The sequence below is a fragment of the Lathamus discolor genome, chromosome 20, assembly GCF_037157495.1.
Source record: "Lathamus discolor isolate bLatDis1 chromosome 20, bLatDis1.hap1, whole genome shotgun sequence".
Classification (NCBI taxonomy): Eukaryota; Metazoa; Chordata; class Aves; order Psittaciformes; family Psittacidae; genus Lathamus; species Lathamus discolor.
In genome coordinates, this window is record NC_088903.1 from 1,523,923 (window position 1) to 1,538,382 (window position 14,460).

General features: G+C 42.5%; 1 protein-coding gene across 6 annotated transcripts in view; it reads right to left on the bottom strand.

Annotated features, from left to right (window-relative positions):
* Nucleotides 1-14,460, bottom strand: part of TLK2 (tousled like kinase 2) — a 43,143-nt gene that overhangs the window by 24,041 nt on the left and 4,642 nt on the right. For all 6 annotated transcript variants that reach the window (XM_065698835.1, XM_065698834.1, XM_065698836.1 and 3 more), the window contains 4 exons: nucleotides 7,281-7,352; nucleotides 4,831-4,900; nucleotides 3,762-3,805; nucleotides 2,640-2,735 (listed from right to left, as the gene is read on the bottom strand). In XM_065698835.1, the coding sequence (XP_065554907.1) occupies nucleotides 2,640-2,735; nucleotides 3,762-3,805; nucleotides 4,831-4,900; nucleotides 7,281-7,352 (282 nt within the window). The remainder of the gene's footprint in view (nucleotides 1-2,639; nucleotides 2,736-3,761; nucleotides 3,806-4,830; nucleotides 4,901-7,280; nucleotides 7,353-14,460) is intronic.

Consider the following 14,460-nt stretch of genomic DNA (forward strand, 5'->3'; position numbering starts at 1 on the left):
ACAGGCAAGAAAAATACAATGAACTCTTTTTCTGCCCCCCTTTCCTCTTTAAAAAAGAAACAAACCAAAACCAATTCTCTGACTCTGCCAAAACTGTTGTCAGCGAAGCAGCAGCTCAGGAATGGGCAGGCAGCATGGTGAGGATCTGATAACTCAAAACACGACTCCTTGGAGTGATTGTTCCAATGGCAGACATCAAAAAGATGACGAAGAATAACAAGAAAAAAACAAAAGGAACAAATGAACACACAGGACAGAATTCCTTGTCAGTTAACACCCCTTCTTTCTTTGCAGATACACAGGTTTCAGAGCCAATGGAGCAAACTAGGTTGTAGATCCAACAACCTTAGTGCATTGGGATTTTGGTCAATGCATTCAAAATTATACTAGCGGATGCTTTTTAAGGACTCGTTTTAGAGCAGCCAATGTCACCACAGGTTCATTCCAGTGAAGTAATCTGAGTCAGAACTGCTAAATGTCAGCAACGTAACCATTTTCAGGACCCAGGCGTCACAGCAAGCTCATTTCTGTCATTATAGCTGGGACCAATCTCCTATAAGACAAGCAAAACACTAAAAAACTTTTAAGGATGCATTACATCTCTTAAAATCCTTTCTCCTGCAGCAGACTCATTTTTCAACTGATACAGGAACCAGGTTCAGTAAGAACAAGAATCATCTGAGCTACACTGATTACAGCGCTCAGACCTCATTGCCCTTGCTTTAAAAGCCAGCCCATCACTGCTAAAACTGGGTACTATTAAAGTCTTCCCAAGCTATAACTCTGGGCCAGGCATATGCCACATCGAAAGCAAACAGTCAGGTCAGGCTTCAGTTTTACCTTAACAACCTAAAGTGTAACCTGAAGCATATTTTCTGCCTAACATTTCAAATGTCAAGAGCGTGCTTTCTGCCCTAAAAAGAATGTTTGTATACGAGAGCGACCTTGCAAGAGTCTGAAGACCTGCAGATCATTCTCCTGATCAAAGGAGAAGCAAGGCAATTCAAAGCAGTCAAGAGATTTGAGGGCAAGAAGTAACATCCTGAAGCCATTTCAATTCCTCTGCAAGTTCTGATTGTGGACAATTTCCAGTCCTGTACAGATTAACTCACAGGTTTGGAGGAGGTTTGTGAAAGACATTTTAACACTCTGCTCTCTTCCTAAACCATCCTGCCACCTGTAATGGGTAAGATACTCGATCTTCTCCAACTTTCTCTCATCCCCCTCTTTTGGGGGACTTAACCATTTCTATTTAGTTTGTAAGACAAGGATCTTGAAAATGCACATAATAGTTCCTTATGAATAAGCAAATATTACAGGGTCAGCTGCAAGAGTAAAGAACAGAAGATAAGAAACACAATGAGCATCTGTATAAGGAGAGACATGACCTGGCCTAGCTGAAACTAACTGCAACATCAGTATTCACCACATGAGAAATACTCTGCTCAACCTTTTACCTACTCAATACACACACAGTGTAGGACACCAGAGGAAGAATCTACCTGTCCCATGATGAACACCTGGAGGGTATCTCATCTGCTGGAATAATGCACTGTCCCTAATACCCTACACATCTGCAACATCCAGAGATGGTGTTTCTTTCATTAACTTCTCTTTCGAGAGATGTATTAGTGAATTAATACAAGACAGGAGGAAAGGCCATTCAATTAATGAAGTCTATTTCAATTTTCAAACACATAATAAGTATCTAGAAGCACACATGATGCTCTCCCTTAAAGCAGCATTACAAAGCTTCCAAAATCTAGGAACACACTGAATTCTGAGCAGAGCATCCAGTGTTGGGGTTTAGTTCAGCACAAATTCATGAGCTGTGCAAAGGTCTCTGCAGAACAGTGTCATCAGGAAAGACTCTGCATTTGGGTTTTGGAATACCAACCCTTCCCACACTGCTCTGTGGGTTTGGGACACTCAAATCCTGAGAACTAAAGAGGCGCCCAGGCAATGGTCAAAACTAGAGCTCAGACACCAGAGCTTCTGAATATTGCTTTGCTAGCTGAAATCAATGTCTTTAGCTGCTCTGTGCTAAAATGCCTTAAAACTCCTGGTTCTCTCTTCACATTCAGACCTTGCAGAAATGCTGTGACAGCAAAAGGGGATTATGTAACAAAAAAATAGCAACAGATGCGCATGTACACACATTTCTTTACAAGCTTTTGCTAATGCTCCTTATGAGTCGCCTGTGCATAAACAGAAGTAAAAGCCCTTCCCAACGAAATTATGGTAGGCACGGTTTTCCGTATACCCAAAGCATTCAATCTAGATCAGAGTAGCACTGTACTAGTGCCATACAAACACACAATATCCTTTCTACTCTATGAAGAAGCTCATGAGCTACAATGGAAAACAAGATAACTAATATGTGTGTTCCACCTTTCAGTAATGACAGCGATCTATCTGCATGTTCAAAACATTCATCTTGCATGCTTTAAGCTCAGTTATTCATATCAGTTACAACTGGACTAGCCACTGTTACAGCGTCTCAGACACCTGGCTTTGCTGCCAGAATCCAGTTTCAGAGACACTTCTTTTCTATTCAGAACCTTTATTACCTGTCTGAAGCACAGCCACCAACCCAATCAGTGCCATGGCACCAGCTCTGTCCCCAAGGAGACACTTACCGGCAAGGGGTTGGATAAGGAATGCTGCGGTGATGACCTGGCGACAGGAGGCACGCTTCTGCCAGGGCTGGTTCCAGGGCCACTTCCCCCAGCAAACTGGCCAAAGGAACAGGTTTGATCATCAGTAATTACACAGAGATACTACACTGAAGCAAATTTAACAGAGACAGATGAATCAATCTTAAAAATGAAGCCTTATGAGCTCTAGGGACTCATTAAAACAAACTGCATAGAAGCTAAGAGGAAAACCTTCACATTTCATGCACTGTTTTCAAAACTAATAGCAAAAGTACTTCAGACAAACATTCATATTTGCAGCGAGTACATTTTTAACACAAAAAGATATAAACCTGCACACTTGGCTATAGATCTATTATTTACTGTATAGAATTATGAAGCCCATTCCCTGTTTCTGACTGCGCACCACAGGAGTGGTAAGAACTGTACATCTCCACTGAAGCAGCAGTGCCAGTCACCACTAAAGGCAGGACAAGTAAGCAGGTAGGCAGCTGGTCTAGTTAGTACAGAAATCCTTATGTTCCTGCACCACACTGTGCACCAAACTTACAACAAACTATAACCAGGAAAGCAGTAAACACCAATAAGCACTTGATTTCTGATTAGTCAGTAAAATAAAGAACAAACTTGAGAGTTTTGGGTTGTGCAGACCCAGAAAAGCTTCAGAAACTACACAATCAAAAAAGGACAGTGATTTTCAGGATGTTGATCACTGGTTTGGGAGGGTCTCCATCTCTCAGGTGGTACCAGCATCCCATGGCAAGCTTTTCTGGAGACAGAACCCTGTCAACAACTTCTACTTGAATCAGGACTTTGCAGGCAGGTGTTTTTGCAGCACTGGACACTTATCAGAATAGGTTTGGATACTCGGAGATATCCTCATCCCAGATCCAGGTTCAGTGGAAATCAATCTCAAACCTGTATTTATGTGGCTCCTCTGTTAAAAAATTGCTTTATCAACTGTTTGAAAAATCAGCTCCCAGAAATCTCATGTCCTCGATCTAACCACACTTGAGCACATCAGGTCAACATCATCAATCAATAACTCCAATGACAGATCAGTAATAGAAGTCACTGGATGTCTGACAGTGTAAAGATGCTTACCTCAAAATAATCACTAATTTTATGTCCCCTAGGGGTGCCTTTTCCTAAAAGGAAAAACAAAGGATGAAAATAAGAGTTGTAATAGTAAGAACAGAAGTTATGATGCCATGTTAAAACTACTCCTATGTTTTGACACTCCTTTCCCTGTAGAAAGGGGCAACATCATCCACAACAAAAGCTTCTGCACAACAAAAGACTGCCCCAGGGTTACAGCTCTTGTGCTGTTGTTGGGAGGGTCTACAGTTGACAATTCAATTAACTCCCAATTCCAACCATGTCAAATCCAATCAAACAGCATTTGCACTTTGCTAAAGCACTTAGGAAACACTAAAGGGGCATTGAAAAGTTGTGTAGGTTCTCCAGACTTTCATTCTAGATAAGGACAGGGCAAAGGACACTTCCACCCCTTTGCCATCAGGCACATTACTGCATATTAGATCTCTCACAAGCATTCCTGTAAGAGCCAGAGAGTTCATTAGTGGTGGTTTAATACCAGCTCATTAAAATGTAGCACTTTTCCCTTATTATAATATTATCAAAGCAGTTTTGTCAACACAATCCTTGTTACTTTCTTGCTGAAGAGTAAAAGAAATAGAAATCTGCCCATTTGCTAAAAAACCTGAACTTGGACACACTGGGTTTTTCCTAGTACTCCAAGGCAGCACTGCCTGCTTTATAACTTGAGCACAGTTTGTTCTCTATTTGTTGTAGCGAGGACTTACTCTACCAAGGCAGGCATACATCTCAGAAAGCACGGAACAAAGCCTGTATTTAAGTCTGGCTGTTGTATATGTAGAGACTTGGGACCAAACCAACACTTCAGAGAAGCCATATCAAGCCTTTAGGCAGTCTGTCCATGAAAGTGCAAGAGTTTGTGCAAATAAGCTGCGTATTTTCCTACCAATGAGGATAACAAGGCTCCCAGAAGAAAACTACACCATCATAGCGTAGTTTATAACAAGCTGCCTGACACACCCTTGAGAAGAGCCATTCGTCTCCTTGGACACTGACTGTGCACAGATTACCAACCATTGCGGACTCCTACGGCAGGGTCAGGAGAGTGAATTACCTTGACTGGTCTCATAGGCTTCTGCTTTCCTTTTCCTATTCCGCTGGTCATTCTGTTTTTTCTCAGGAGTCTGTTAAACAATACTTCAAAATTAACATTTCTGAAGTTATTCCAAGACTTACAGAAAAAAATGCCAAAACACAATCATCTGCTCCATCTCCCCCGTGGCCATTTCATTTCTCTGGTGCCTTTATTTCTACTGCTGGTACTTAAAGAAACAACCGCTCTCAAATAGCTGCTACCTTCTGATACATGTGCTGCAGAAGGGACAGAACATGGTTAGCAGTGAGGGTAATCAGGCTTCTCTCTACTTCAGCTGCAGCAAACCAGCCTCTACTGCCCAGTTACTTCAGAACAAGTTCAAACACTTACAAAAAGCCTGTGTAAACCTTTTCAGAGTGATCATAGTACTGGTACAAGAGGAGTTTGAGTACAACAAGGAGGTTTGAGTACAGACATCCAAATTTGCAGTCCAGTGGCTACTCACAGTCTACAGGTGCAATTGATTACAGCCAATGCTTCTTCCCAAGGCCCTTTGCAGATGGTTACAAGAACTATCCTGTCAACGGTGCACAACAGCAACCATACACAAAACAAGGCAGATCTCCCCAAAACAGGAGAAAGCTGGGATTCACCTGGCCTTTGGTTTATTCCTCATCTGCTCCCATTAAAGTCAAGGGTCAGCTGCATATGCCATTTTTGTGAGCAACCAGAGACCAGAGGAGCAACTTATCAGTGTACAGTGATTTATTTATGCACAATATATAGCACATGTGAGAATGGAGGAGACCCTGTCATGGTGCTTTCCCCATCACCAGAGTCACTTACATGGCCAAACCTGCTGAAACCATTAGGAAGCGCTGCACTAGAAGCAGCCTACTGAGGTTTTTGGAAAGACAGATTATCTCGTCATTTCCATCACCAACGTCATTATAAAAACATCTCTTATCCCAAAGGGTCCCTAAACATTTCTGAGCTGTATGCTTTACAATCACTGCAGCTACCACTAAACTATAGCCTGGGGGCAGGAAGAAAACCACAATGTGCAAAGCGCAGCTCTGGGGGAGGGAAAACTATGGCCAGAAAGTTTGTGGTAAACCTAACTTTCATGCTCTTTGGAAACCAAAGTCTAAAGTACCCTGCTTAAAGATCTCTGCCAAAAGACTTCCACACAGGAAGCACAGAGATCAATCCACCTCCTTTAGTAGGATAGCAAGGATAAAGCTGACACAGCCAGAATCTCAACCTGGCTGCTGGACATCTACAGCTCCATGTTAGCAGCTGGGCAGTCAGTGACATGTTGCTGCTTTGGTAAGAGGATGAAGGGGCTGTTCAAAGGTGGCTGTCATGTCTGCAAGAATGAGGGGACTAAAAACTCCATAGCTATCTAGAGACTTGCTGTACCAGCTCCTGTATGTGTAAAAGGAGGTGACATAGCCTCCTCACTGCGTAGTGAAGAGCAACTCCTGAACAGCGTTGGCGTGACTCTTAACACCACAGGCTCCATTACAGCCTCCATGGAGCTGTGAGCATATTAATGAGATTCATTTTAAGTTGTGTTTTCCATTCAAGTACTTACATAACAAAAAATTACACACAATATTATCTCTTACAGCCCGAAAAAACAAGGAATGGGAGATTTGATTATGTCAGCTCAGTCAGTTCAAATCACTCCACAGACGTGCATTAAAAAACCCCAAGTAAAAGAAGAACAAATACTCAGTTTTCCACTATTAACTATACCTACTTGCAAGGCTTTTAACATATTGCATTCTCAAAAGACTTAGCTTCATCAGACACCTCATACCAGTACTGCCATGTAATAGAGGGAAATATGATCCCAAACTTACCTGATAACCATGCAGAAAGTTCTTTAAATGCATTTGAAGTTGAGATTTTGCTTTATTAATGCGGAATTGCGAAGTAAAAGTGTAACTCTACAACTGAGCTTGCTGCTTTAGCAAGTGTTTCAAAGCAGTTAATCCTCAGGCAGTGAGATTAAACAGAGACAAAGCATAAATTTTCACCTCCCCACACTTGCAGAGAGCGATTCATAAAAATGATCTCCTCTTTGTCCAGACTTCAGCAAATTCACATATTTGATAGGTAAGGCAAACTTTTCCATTAATGCTCTCTGGGTTTTGATTTGGCCCAAAGCGTATCCAAAGCCAGCAAGCAAATCACAACACAGCTGAAAACGATTTCATAAGCTGAGCTTTACAAATGCTGTGTTATTGGGGTTAGGTAAAATCTGTGGTGAGCTTCAAGAACCATTTTATAGTGTGGCCCAAAGACTGGAGGGGTAAGATCCAGACTAAATACTTCCACTAGTCCCTTCCACACCCCAAAGGAGGAATATTGTCACTCACTATCACACAATTCCTTCTAGGTTTTGAGTTCAATCATCTCCACCTTAAGCCCAATTACCATGAGGATTTGTGCCTGCTTACCTCCAATTCTTTATCACTCAGAGAACCCACGCTGCACAAGCTCTGGTTGGAAGATTCACTATTTAATGGACCCTAGTGAAAAACAAGCAAAGACTGTTAGAAACAACTTCCACACAAGGCAGATATGTCCTATCAAACACTGCATCTCTGTGCTAACTACACTGCTCTAAATCATATGGATACAGCAGTAACTCTGGTAAATACCTAGACACAGGATGGGGCACTAAAAACTTCAGCCGTTGTCTGGAGCAAGACAGAGGTTGGACTGCCAGTTGGACAGATTCTTCTCTATATACTGATCTGGCCTTTGCAATGATAATTTCTGTATCAATTTCTACCCCAACTGCTCAGTTTAATGACATCCACAAAAGAGCTAAGGCAGTATTCATGGAAGTCTAAGACAACTGGTTGGAGAAACAAAGCTTGTGATTTGCTGATGAGCGGTAGTTTCAAGCTCAGCTCTTCAGGCAAGCATCTGCTTGACCCTGGGCTAAGAATTCAGAGGCATCTTCCATCTGGCAAAGCAGCTATTGCTGTTATCAGATGCTGGAAGTGCCACTGATTTTTCTTTCAATGCATAATTTTGATGCTTTCTTTAATACTAGGAAAGTGAACAAGTGAACCCATAGACAATCCTTCCCACTAGGCTATGTTATGGACCTGTGGCTGACCTGCCAGAGCACAGTTGCTCCGACGAAGCTAAAGTGCAAATTCAAGAGGTTGGAAGAGATTTACCAATGTAGTATCCAGGTACCTACAAGCATATGCCTGCATCTTCACAAGCTCTACTGGATACACATCTGCATCTCTACATATCCAAGCAGTCTGAAGATTATTTAAGAACTGCATCAAAACTGGTCTTAAAAGGAAAGAAAAGTGAATCATGCAAAGTCACCGTGTCTTAGCCTAGTGCTCTGACACAAAAGTGGCCTCCTACAGATCTAACTTAAGAAATCCAGATGAATTTGACAAAGATAGAAAAACAAGATACACAATTACTCCTGGAATAGTGACACACTAAAGCTACTTCTTCATTAAGGACTTGTGAGCAACTTCCCCCCAAAACTCAGTCTATTTTTAGCATTCTTACTTTTGTGGTTACCACTTCCCACCAGTCAACCTTTCCTGAAGGCAAAGCCACTTTATCATCATATATTTAAGTAGAAAACTTACGGCAGGGGTGGGGAGAGGCCTTAACACCACAGAGAAATCCCAGGGATTACTTGTGAGGGGAGCAGTTCTCCAATCCCACAAACACCACCACCAAATTACACTTGTGACACAAGCTAGCTATTACTAATCCAAATTTCCAAGCAGGCATCCACAGGAAGTAACAGTCCTGTTTACCTCCTGCAGGACACTGTGAGTGTTAACTACCACATTTGTTTCTCCAAAAAGGACATGCTTAGTTGCTTCAACAGAAAAAACCCCAAACCAAACTCAAACAAAACTCAAACAAGCCAACAAACACCACTTGAATAACTCAAGAAGCTCCACATTTAGAATTCCATTTTAAAAGCAACAAACTCTCACAAACATTGCAGATTTATACTCTAAGCCATCTCATTACCCCTTCAACTCTTTGTGTGCTGAGCTCGAGACCAGAAAGATATTTTACCTTATCTCTTCAACAAAGAAGCAAGCTCCCTACTACCCAACATGATTGGTACAACTCTAGGCTTGCACAACTGGAGAACAGAAGGCTATAAGAAACCTCAGGGCAGCTCCAGTGCCTAAAGATACAAGATACATCAGCCTGTTTGATGCTGGGTGGAGGGAGATCTGGGAGCTGTAAAAGGGACCAGCACCTCAAAGCCCTCAGCTCTCCCTGGACCCTGCCTCACTGCCCTTAAAGCCTCCAGCTGTAACAGGGGCAGCACAAGGGGAATGGCTTTAACCTGCCCAAGGGGAGACTGAGATGAGCTCTTAGGCAGAAGCTCTTCCCTGTGAGGGTGCTGAGGCGCTGGCACAGGGTGCCCAGAGAAGCCGTGGCTGCCCCATCCCTGGCAGTGCTCAAGGCCAGGTTGGACACAGGGGCTTGGAGCAAGCTGCTCTAGTGGAAGGGGTCCCTGCCCATGGCAGAGGTTGGAGCTGGAGGAGCTTGAAGGTCTCTTCCAACACAAACCAGTCTAGGATTCTATGAGTTCTGGGTTATTCAGGGATTTATTCGTTGGCCAACATGACTTAACAGCAGCGCCAACACTAAGCTTAGCTACAACCACATGAAGGCCTCATTGATAAAAAAAGAGAGTAACAAATATCTTATGGCAAATGGCAACAGAAAGTTAATCTTTTCACCCATGTAAAAAGCTGGTTTGTAAACTGCACAAATGCTGTCCTCTAAATTCTTTCAGTTCCTCTCATGAACTCAGACCTGAGCAGCATGTCCAAAACATCAACCTTCTGTGCAGGCGTGAAAGCTTTATTAGGTGCAGAAGCATTTGCTGGTCTCAGATGGACAGGCTGAGGTTCTGACATGATGAAGATTAAAGTGAAAGTTGTTCCCACATTTGCTTAAACCCAACTGCCTCCATGTTACACATGGATAGCAAATGACAGGAACAGCTGCTCCCAAAATGCCACATTGGAGCTTTTCAGGAACACTGTGGTTGGCAGGATACGTCAGTGGCTTGTGAAGGGCCAATATCTCAGCAATGGAGCTCTATTGTAGGGTCACCTGGAGAAACAAACTGATTAAGCCATTTATAGTTAGGAAACCCTAGTTTATCCTCTCTAGTACAAAAAAATCCACTAATTTTGCATCTGAATGTAAAGTTCTGGAATGCGAGCAGCTGGAAAAATGCCCGATACAAAATCCACTCTGTTTCCTTACTTCCAGTACCACAACTACCTGTACTGACTATTCTGCGTGGGAAACCTCCAGCTCCAGCAGTTGGAATCAATCCCATTTTTCACATCACCAAAAGAGCAGTTCAGTTCTGATCACAGATCCTGGAAGATCAAAGAAACCTATTTTCCCTTTACATCAAACTTCCTCTAGACACTAACATCACAAAATCGACCTCAATGCAGTAGTCGAAAGGGTGAAAAGGAGCTAACTGCTCTGTTATAGAACCAGGAAAGAACAGCTTCTCAGTTGTCTACAAGTATCCAGCAAGGTCACAGTCAAGTGTATTGATATTGTGCATAAACGCAGAATTAATTCTTTGTAGACGTGTTTTGACTCATTTCCACTGCATGAGCTTTCCTTTCCCTCGATTACCTTCTCGAGGGCCTTCCACTGATGCTTTTCTCACAGTATTAGACCTCTCTTACATGCAAGGAGCTGAAGCATCTTGTTCATGTCAAAGTTGGCAAAAAAAGGTCTTGCTTTGAGGTAATCTGGCTACAGAAATACAAACTGTTCAGCAGAACATGCAGTAAAGATGCAATACCCAGGATCTTTAAGGAGCATGGTCTAGTCCTCAGGCGCACCTCTTTTCTCATACAGTTATGCAAGAGAAAGGCAAGGCAAGTTTTCCTGATCAGCCAGCTAGATTCCCAGTTTCCCACATGTTATCAACTGCTTATAGCAACAGGTTTAGACAATGGATATGAGAAAACATCCATCTGAGTATCTCCCCCTCAACTAACAGCCAGTGAGCGTGTGTATAAAAAAAAAACCTTTCAAATTGATGTTTTATCATTCCTGACTGTTTATATTTAACTCACCAACTGACATTGGATAAATGTGCAGGCCTTAATTTAGCATCCCATTTAAAGTGGTCATGACACAAAAGGAATTAAAGGAATGAACCTGAATTTGGGGAAAAAAATGATGAGTAAGCAATGGCAAAGAATACAGAACACCATCAGCATAGTGCCAGGGAGGTAGCAGTTGGGAATAATAAACATGCAATAGTTTACACAGGAAAGAGCTTATGAATTTTGCTCCAGAAGTCATCTGCACTGGCATCTGGCTTTTCTAGCACCGTCTACTTGGGGATAATACTGCACTTCTCTGCTATCACTTCCAGCCCACTCATCCACTGTACCCTGTCAAGAGAATCGGTGATGGGGCTCAGCAAAAATGCAGAATACGTGGGTCATCTGGAAGCAGCTAATAGTTTCTATAGTGTTTACCCAAATGACAAGCACAAGAACAGCACACACTTCCTCCTCCGCAAGGAATTTCTTTCTGAGATAAGCAGGCATGCTCTTTTCCCTTGTGATTCACCTATCAACTGCTGCTTCTAAGTCCGTGACCTACCTATGCACAACAAACCCTCCATGTCGAGAAGTGGATGCAGCAGCAGCAGGCGCTTTCAAGACTCCTACTCAAAGGCAAGTATTTCAAATCTGTCCACTCACAAGAGCTGGTTAGTCATTTCTCCCTTTGCAAGAGCCCTGGAAAGGCCACAAATGAGGCACAATGACTGAAGTCTCAATAGGAACAACCAAGCCTGATAATAGCTCAAATTGGATCTCCAATAGAAAAGCCAGCCTGACTCAGCCTGCTCTTACCCATCTCCTGTTCAAGCCTATCTACTGCCTTGCATGACTTGTGCATTCCCTCAGCCTCTCCAAGCTCCCAAAATGATCCTTCAGGCCTGTCAGCAACTCTTCTGTTGGGCAGTCTCCATTTTGTGCTCTCCAACTCCCTGGATTGAAAGGGAGCTCTAGGAATTCAAGCTGCCTAGCCAGAATCTCCAACATGGACTTACAGCAACATGCATTGCAAAATCCTCTTGCTAACTAAATGGTAAAGACATGCTTCATTACCTCAAGCCAAGGTAACCTGAGTTCTTCTGAATTCTGTAGCAAATCAAGAGATTTCAAAGGGGAAAAGGCAATCCCTAGTTCCACTAAAAGCTAGTGCTTACTCCACACAGGCTTACACCAAAGTGAAAAGGTTTCCCAGTCACTCTGGTCCAGTGCTACTGTGTAAGACAGGTTTAATTGACATACTCTTATTTCAACCGTCATGTGAGTATGAGAATTACAGCCTGCTGCTTAACTGGGCTTTCAGAAAAGCTCAGTGGTATAGCCAATAATGAACACCCCAAGTCACGCAGGGCTTTTTGCCATGAGGAGTTAATCTACTCTCAGATGCTCACAGGTAACCTCCACTGTATCAGATGGGTAAGCAGATTTGCAACAGGATTTACTTGGCTTCCATCACATCTCAAGAGTTCTCTCAACTTGAAAAACAGTATTTTACTTTATCAATGGCAAACTGAACTGAAGGGCCACACAGTTCACCCCAAGCCTCAGTTCAGGGGCAGAAACAGAGCTGGTATCTGACAACTATGTCTGGGTTCTAGCAGCTAGACAGCACATTTGAAATAAGTAACGTCGCACATGGAAGCATCCAAGCAATTTTCAAGTATCTGGCATAAAGTCCAGGCACATTCTGGGGTAGCTGATAAATTCAAATCTAAGTTTCAGAACTCTCACTAACTAGCTCTGATGGCATGTGACACGTACTAAGGACCATGGCCATTGCAGCACCACTTTCCTCCAAGGAAGACATGATGATTCTCAAACACAACTTCTCAACTCGGTAAATTTGCTGCTAAAAGTGTTGCTAAGTAGACCCCACAAGTGGCAGTTACTGAGCTGAGCCAGGCTGCTAGAGTGAGAGAAATGGTAAACCCCAAAATAATACAGATAAACGCAGTTCTTTTTTATGAGCAACTCTCTTTTTAGAGGCAGATGCTCTGCAACATAAGTGACGCTCTTCAAGTTATTTTCATTTCCCCCTTTACAATACCTCAAAGGAGGAAAGGGAGGATTAGCTACCACCGAGACCAATGCTTCTTCAGTTCTAGCACAGTCATCTGAATGGAGATCAACATGGTTCCTACAGCATGACAGAGGTTACTCTCTAGAAATACTTCAGCCTTTTCAGTTTAGCTATAATAACACAACTTAATTTGGAGATCTTTTACAGACCACACTTGTAAAAGATAGGTGTGCTTTTGCGATGATCCACCCCGGTTAAGCCTGAGACAAGTCACGTGCAAACACAGAGTCACCCATCACAATTAGCTATTCCAATTCTTATCCACAAAAAAGCCTGGGGAAATGACAAAACCCCTTTGGAGTTAACCCACCTGATACTGGTAAAGGCAGCACCCAAACAGGGGGAAGGGAGGCAGAAGATAAGAACAGACCAAATTAAACAATGTTATCTAGAGAAACAAACTACGTGTTCCGTACCTACTGACCCAAGGAAGATGTCTGAGATGGCTAGTCAGAATAACCTCAAGTGAATGCACTTAGATTTTCCCAAGTAAGTAAACAGAAACAGGAGCTAAACAAGCAGAAATACTGGTAGGTGTCAGAGAGTCACATGTTGATTCAAGGACTTGCTTTGCAAATTTGAGGAAGAATGGCACTTTACCATATGGCAAGAATAGACATCTAAAGCATCACTGGCTTTTTGAAGCTATTTAGTGACCTGGATGAACCACATGAGTCTAACAGTTGCCTAGAAACATTCCTTGCTCATAAATTTGATTCCATGCATTAACTCCAAGCTTCTAGAGAAGTATCTTTTCCAGCTCCTAAGCAAGATAATTCATCACAGAATTGCAATAGCATTTTGAAGCACTGGGGATTGCAAATGACCTCAGTTTTTGGGTTGTGCCTTCAGCTACTATAAGAGGTGACAAAGCACAGCCGTTTCTAAAGTAGTTTAGATTTCTGTCCTCTACTACTGTTATTGGAAAAGCTCTTCCAGAATCCCATCACTCTCCAGCTTTTTAATAGTTTCCAACCTAAAAATTTATTCTAGATGAGCTCAGTCTCATTCATTTCTCAGAAACACCTGTAATTATGTTTATAAAGTGGGCTTTAAAGCTGCAGTCGTATTATGATTGTAAACTAGCACGTTAGTTTTATGCAGATCCAAAATACAGCCTGTGTTTTTAAGCATTAAAGAAACCTAACCAAACACACTGATCCACCCAGTCAGTGGAAGGCAGGAAGCTCAGTTACAACTGCCTGCTGCCTTCACCCAATAGGAGAGCATCTAAGATGACATTTCTTCCTTTTATGCAATAAACAGCAACAGAATACCTTCTATCCCAGGAGGATGTGCCAGGCCCGGTCCCACTAGATGGCACTGCCTTACTCTACGTAGCTTTCCCTTAAACATTTCATTGGAGAGAGCTAAAAATCTTAGTTGAATCATACAAATTGTATCACAGCTTTCCCAATATATTCCCTTTAAGAC